Source organism: Homalodisca vitripennis, unplaced genomic scaffold (assembly GCF_021130785.1).
Source record: "Homalodisca vitripennis isolate AUS2020 unplaced genomic scaffold, UT_GWSS_2.1 ScUCBcl_3;HRSCAF=271, whole genome shotgun sequence".
NCBI classification, from domain to species: domain Eukaryota; kingdom Metazoa; phylum Arthropoda; class Insecta; order Hemiptera; family Cicadellidae; genus Homalodisca; species Homalodisca vitripennis.
The window spans coordinates 517,542-523,740 of NW_025776137.1; the positions used below are offsets into that span (position 1 = coordinate 517,542).

The 6,199-nt window shown below is 36.0% G+C and overlaps 2 protein-coding genes across 2 annotated transcripts; both read right to left on the reverse strand.

Annotated features, from left to right (window-relative positions):
• Positions 1-2,424: 2,424 nt before the first annotated feature.
• On the reverse strand, positions 2,425-3,320 carry LOC124370105 (the record flags this gene model as incomplete). Its single annotated transcript, XM_046828397.1, is given in 1 exon segment — positions 2,425-3,320. A coding segment is annotated over 1 exon segment (298 nt), but the record flags the coding sequence as incomplete, so codon positions are not given.
• Positions 3,321-4,730: 1,410 nt separating this feature from the next.
• LOC124370117 (MFS-type transporter clz9-like) lies at positions 4,731-5,846 on the reverse strand. Its single transcript, XM_046828409.1, has one exon. The coding sequence runs from the start codon at positions 5,844-5,846 to the stop codon at positions 4,731-4,733; it is 1,116 nt and encodes a 371-aa protein (XP_046684365.1).
• Between the last annotated feature and the right edge of the window lie 353 nt (positions 5,847-6,199).

Here is a 6,199-nt window from a genome sequence, read left to right on the forward strand (position 1 = left end):
CTAGGTTAAGAAAAATGCCATAACTTTTTTATTTCTTGAGTGATTTCAAAAAATGAGGTACCGTTCGTTTTAGAAATAAATTTATATTTTTTTTATATTCTAGTAAATTTTTTATACAGAAGTAGTTTTTGAGAAATCCACCATCAAAGATTTTAACTAGCCGCCATTTTGAATTTTGTTGAGTAAAAATTTTCAATTTTTTTTTTAAATTGACAATCTTTACTAAATTAGCATATGTTGAAAAGTTTAACTTTGTACCTTTAATGGTTGTTTAGAAAAAAAATTTAATGTAATAAACACAAACAGACGGACAGACGGAAAACGATGCATTTTAGGACATACATTTATAGGAACTTTTTGGTTCGTTTTGACCTCAGGAACAACCTCCTGAAGTTTGTCGGTGTATTTCAGTTACACCCTGTATATTACATTTCTTTAGATGTTGTATGTGAGTATACAGATATTAATGCTTACAAGTTGAGATCCTTGGTAATCAACTATAATTAATTTAAATCAAAGTAATAATATTTTGTTATGTATCATATGAAATATTGACCACTTATTGTTAGATGTCATGTGTGAGTATACTTTGATTTATGCCAAGTAGAGATCCATGGTCAACTTTGATTTATGCCAAGTAGAGATCCATGGTCAACAACTATGATTAATTTAAAATAAAGGAATAATGTTCTGTTATGTATCATATGGGTGAATCTCACAAAATAGGAGAAAATGATTATGTAAAAGAAATGAAAACAATTAAATCAGAAAATTGTTATTATTGGTGTAACTGTTAGTACGTATTGTAAGGAATAGTTATTTGTGAGTAGCAGAGTTAAATTTGATTAATTTCTATTTTTGTTCAATTTTTACAAAGTTCAAGACACCATATTTTTACAAATCGGCAACGTTTAAAAATCCATGATAAAATTGTATTAATGTTAATTGAAGGGGTCAGTGGAAGAAGGGGGTATGTTACAAAAAGTAAGTTTGGAGATATTTGGTTTTAAAGTTTTTTAACTGGAACTTTTTTATTTGAGGTTTGAAATATATATACATTATTATTAATGTAAATATATATATATATATATATATATATATATTATTATTATTATTACAGCTAATAATGTCAGAATTTTTTCCATTTGTGTTTTTTTTTTCAAAATATTAATATATATGCTTTTTTTACATACAAATGTACATACCACCTTCCGCTAGAGAATGATTTTTCTGTATGCTCTGTAATAATGGATGAGGGAGATAAGTTGCATTACTGCAAAAAAATTATCAACAAAGTTGAAATAATTTTTAGTTTAATAAGATAAAAACTTACATGTTTGTTTTATTTTTACATAACACTTAAGGTTGAGCTTCATATTGATCAATTATGTGAAGGTACCACCAACGGTGATGATCTGGTATGCACTTAAGTTGTTTGTTATGTTGTTAATTTTTTCTTTTTTCAGCAGTCCAAAAGCACTGATGATTCTTGGAATCGCAACTGGTTCCTGAAGGCTTTGAGGTTGCTTACGTGATTTACAAATATCCACCTTCATAAAAAGGGTGTTCTTGTCATAGCAAGTCTTAAACAGATATGACCTGTACTCATTAACCCGAATCCACTTCACATTATCTCTAAATTTGACTGGATTTTTGACAAGGTCCGATTTTCTGTTATAAAGCTTCAAAATAGTGGGCAGGTCTTGAGTTTCCCTGAAATGATCTCGCATGTTCACAACTTTGTTTTTTTTTTGCTGGACTTTGCGATGATATCTCTATACTCATCTGGACTGTAGATATTCTGATGCTTTCGCAGGTTTTTCTCGGTCTGACCAAAATCCCTGTCAGAGTCCAAGTAGGTATGGCCTACTTCAGGGAATTTGTGTTCAATCACTGAATAAATCCTTGTGTATCATGTACTGATGTAAACAGATCATGAGGAAATTCTTATTTTGCCCTGAGCAAGAGTCCGACCATATCACAATGTGACGATATTTTTTAAGATGTCTTCATGTTCAAGGGCTGTAAGTAAGGCACTGGTTACTTCTTTGCTTCCTCGTGAAGCCTGGTCTTCTGTCCATACACAAAACGTTGTTGTTTCCACATCTTTGGTCACAATGTGGATGCCCAAATTATAAAGCCATAGTTGGCGAAGATAGAAAGCCTTAGATGTACTAAGGCGAGGCAAAGGCATCGTTTGCTGCAGATCTACGGTGGTATAAGCTACATTGTCCTCTGTTTTCGCCTTTTCTCTGTCACCTTTGAGTAAGTCGAATGCTGCATGGTACATTTCAACGTGCTCTTCATTGGATTGCCCTGCGTCACACGTGCTGCATGTATCGCTTTTAGGGTGGCCAAACGATAGGTTGAATTTGGTTACAAATATATTCCTGTAAGTGCTTTCAAGAACACAATAATGTTGAGGAACATTATCCTCAACACACTGTTCCAAATACAATTTGTGCATTTTGGGAATAGAAAGCAGTGGAGACAGGTACTTCTTATGAATGTTTGCTGATCGAGAGTAGTGGGATTCTTCTGCAGGAAACATTGCGATGTGCTGTTCAATGTACCTACTTACTTCATCAGGAGTTTTATGGGGTCTGTTGTCATGGCGGCCCCTTTTATCAGGACTAGGAGCAGACGAACCTACTTTCATTGATTTTTGGATCAAATCAATTTTTTTCTTACCAATTTGGTAGAGCGAGGCAAGAGCATTCTTACAAACAAAAATCTGTTTACCATGAAATGTGACACTGTATTTAAAAGTAGCCAATTTATGTTTTACTGCCCCCTTTCTTGGCCTACCTACAGGTAAATGTTTTATAGAACCAAACAAAATGGCATTTTTCACATTAACATCCAGTTTATAAAACTGAGTAAAAATTTGGCATCGATTTTCTGCAGTAATATTCTCATTACATTTGAGGCGACATTTTGCTGGACAAATTGCCTGTTACAACAGATTTTGCTGGAACAATTTCACCTTTATATGATGTATAAGTCTCACCCTTTTGCCGAGCTATAGCAGCTCTACGTCTTTTCCACTCCTCCGGGTGCCTTGGTTGAATTTTCGAAATTTGTAATCTGGGTGAAAAACTTTTTTTCTCTTTTTGGGGGGAGCAGGGCAGACAGGGTCTGGGTTGACCACTTGTAACACTCGTAGTAAGCCCTCGTCTTCATCACTGGGTCCTACTACATCGTCGCTGAAGCTATCTTCGTTTGTATTATGTAGATCATGCTCACCTACCTGTTGTTTTCCTTGCCTGTTGGAGCTCAAGGTTTCAAGATCATCATCGCTGTCAGGTGTTACGGTGGCATTTTGAATCAGCTTGTTTTTATCAGGCCTAGCTCTTGCAGTATTAAAGTCCTCTTCTTTGTCTGAATCACTTAGGTCATCGAAGTCTGGCCGATACTCATCGCTTGATGGATCTCCAAATAAATCTGGAAGTTCAGAGCTGCTGTCCGACTCTGGATCTGAAAATAAAAAAAATATATTTAGTAAAATAAGCCTGGGACGAATTTAGTTTTTAAATATTATTGGTTAGTAGGCTTAATTCTTTATTTTTTGAGACATTATGTTTAATATCTACCAACATTACTATACCATTTAATAGTATTAATGTACACTTCTTAACAGTGTAAATGACTACATATTTATATCATTGAGTTTGTTAGGCATACATACAATGACAAGGTTATGTTTACCATACAAAATACGAGTATATTAGGGGAGACCTGTGTACCTAGGGCCATATTTTTTCAAACACTCATATTTTGTATAAATTTATTGTTTTTTGTATAGCAAATTGTATAGAACCTATTTAGTGTTATTCTTCTACTTACCAAATTTTTTTTAAATTTTTAAAATCATATATTTTTTTGTATTTTTTTTTTAAAGATTGCAAGTGGCCCTAGGTACCATGAACCATTGTACCTAGCCACATATATTTGTACCTAGGGCCACCAATTACCATAATCAATAAATTGTGATTTCATAGAAACTGGATTCAAAGTAAATAAACAAGCATTACCTGGTATTATACCTTTACTTAAATGGTTAGGTAAAAAACAGTATTTTAGAATTACATTGGTTTTTAATCAACTTTGTACGCAGAAAAATCAACACCAAATGATAGTTGGATCCTACCTCGTGACGAGTTTGAAATGGGTTTGGGTAATTTGGAGATAATTTCACAACCGGAAAGTTCAAATATGTCATCTTTGTCATACACAAAGTTGTTTCTGGTGGAGTCAGCTTTTTTTAAGTATTTCACTGAATACACTTAAAAATGTATATGTATTTGAGTAAGTCAAATTACCATTACCATACTTACTTATAATTACTTTTTGCAATGAACCATATTTCGTAGTTCATCCACGTCAAGCACTTCAACTACGAAGTTTCGAGTTGATTTCTTGCCACTTAATAGCGTTAAACAGAAATCTCCTGCTTGTACTGGTTTGTCGATGCCGTCATCACTCTCCATTGGTTGCGGTGGCCAGTCACAGATGTCATCAACTGAATCGGAATCTTCTTCTGGGATGTCTTCATCAGATGTAGAGGAATTGTCAAAAGTGAGAAATTTGCGACCTTGGTTTTGATTCTTGCAAGTTAGGACAATTGGCTTCGATCGAACTTTAAGGCTGTTAATTTTTTCATTTGTCTTTTCTTTACTAGCAAGCTTTCCAGCCTTCTTTGAGACTTTTTCTTGTTTGATAGCCATTATTTAAAGTTTTTCTGGAGTGTCGGTTAAAATCCGGCACCTCCCAGGCTTACGCCCTCCTCGCTTGCCAGTCATCTTCCTTGGTGGTGCTTTAGGGTAAGGCCGCACCTGTTCTGGGGTAAGCTTTACGCTTTTTGTAGGCTGAGCTTCATTTGAAATATTGGTGCCAGATGTTGATGGTCGGTTTTCAAGCAAGTCTGAGCTGGTTGTGTCAAGAGTAGGCCTAGTCGTTGGTCCCATTAGGCCTGGGTCATCAGCTTCAAGTTGTGCTTGCACTGGCAAAGGCCTATCTGAAACACTTGAGCTTAAAAACTCGTCATCCGTGAATATATTTCGGTTTATAGGCCAGATGCCGGAAACTCTGAACCCTGCTTGTATGTTTGTATGCGTGAACGCCTTAGGGTATGATTTCCCAAATATCTCAGCCAAATCATAGATAGAAATTGGAGTGCCATGGTGCATGTTCAGCCACTCTGTGCAAGCGGTATTGTAGTATTTTTTCAATGGCCCATACACCCCCCTGTCAAGGGGCTGTAGCTTATGGCTAGTGTGAGGTGGAAATGTCAATAGCACTATGCCATTAGATTTACAGACATCAATTGCTTCAATTGTGACGTGTGTTTCATGGTTGTCAAGGAGTAGAAGGACTTTTTCTTCTGGTGAGGGTTTTACATGATAAATAAAATGATTCAAATACTCAAGGAACTTTTCTGAAGTTGACCAACCTGTCTTGTGAGCTGCTCCCATTGTTCCAGTAGGAGCTCCCTTGATCACATGATCTTTATAGTGTACCCTAGGGAAGATCATCATGGGAGGAACGGCGTTTCCAATGGCATTTACTGCACATATAATTGTGGTGTTAAGGCCTCGCTCCCCAGAAGTGACTGATCCTACCTGTTTTACCCCTTTGCCTGCTACTACTTTGACCGGATTATGTACTGTAGTTATACCACTTTCGTCTACATTATATAACCTTTCTGGAGGAAAGTTGTGTTTTTCAATGACTTCTGAATATTTATCAAAGAACGTATTTACATTGGCTCTATTAAACGAAGTAGCCCGAGCCAAGCTAGTAGCCTGAGGCTTGCGAAGACTTATTACAGCCTCATGTCTCTTCATGAAGTCTAAGTACCATTGATCGCCTGCTTTAGAATCTCTATTCCAAGTAGGAGGGTAAGTTTTTCCATTTAATTTTGCATAATCAAAGGTAAGTTTTTTTACTTCTGTTCTAGACAATCCGTAATGCATTTTGCTACACTGTAGCAAGTACTGAACTAATTCAACCTCCTCCTCTCTAGTAAACACTGTCCACACAGCGCATCTATTAAAATAAGTAGTTGGATCTGTTTTATCAGTTTGGTAGGCCAAATAGCGCTGCAGTGTTGTTCTCTTCACTCCAGATTCTTTTGCCGCTTTTCGCACCGATACGCCATCCTCTAGAACCATATTTGCTGCAGCCATCACATTTTCAG

Excerpts from the sequence above, each read along its gene's own strand:
- LOC124370117 (XM_046828409.1), bottom strand. The coding sequence starts at position 5,846 with ATGAAGAGACATGAGGCTGTAATAAGTCTTCGCAAGCCTCAGGCTACT.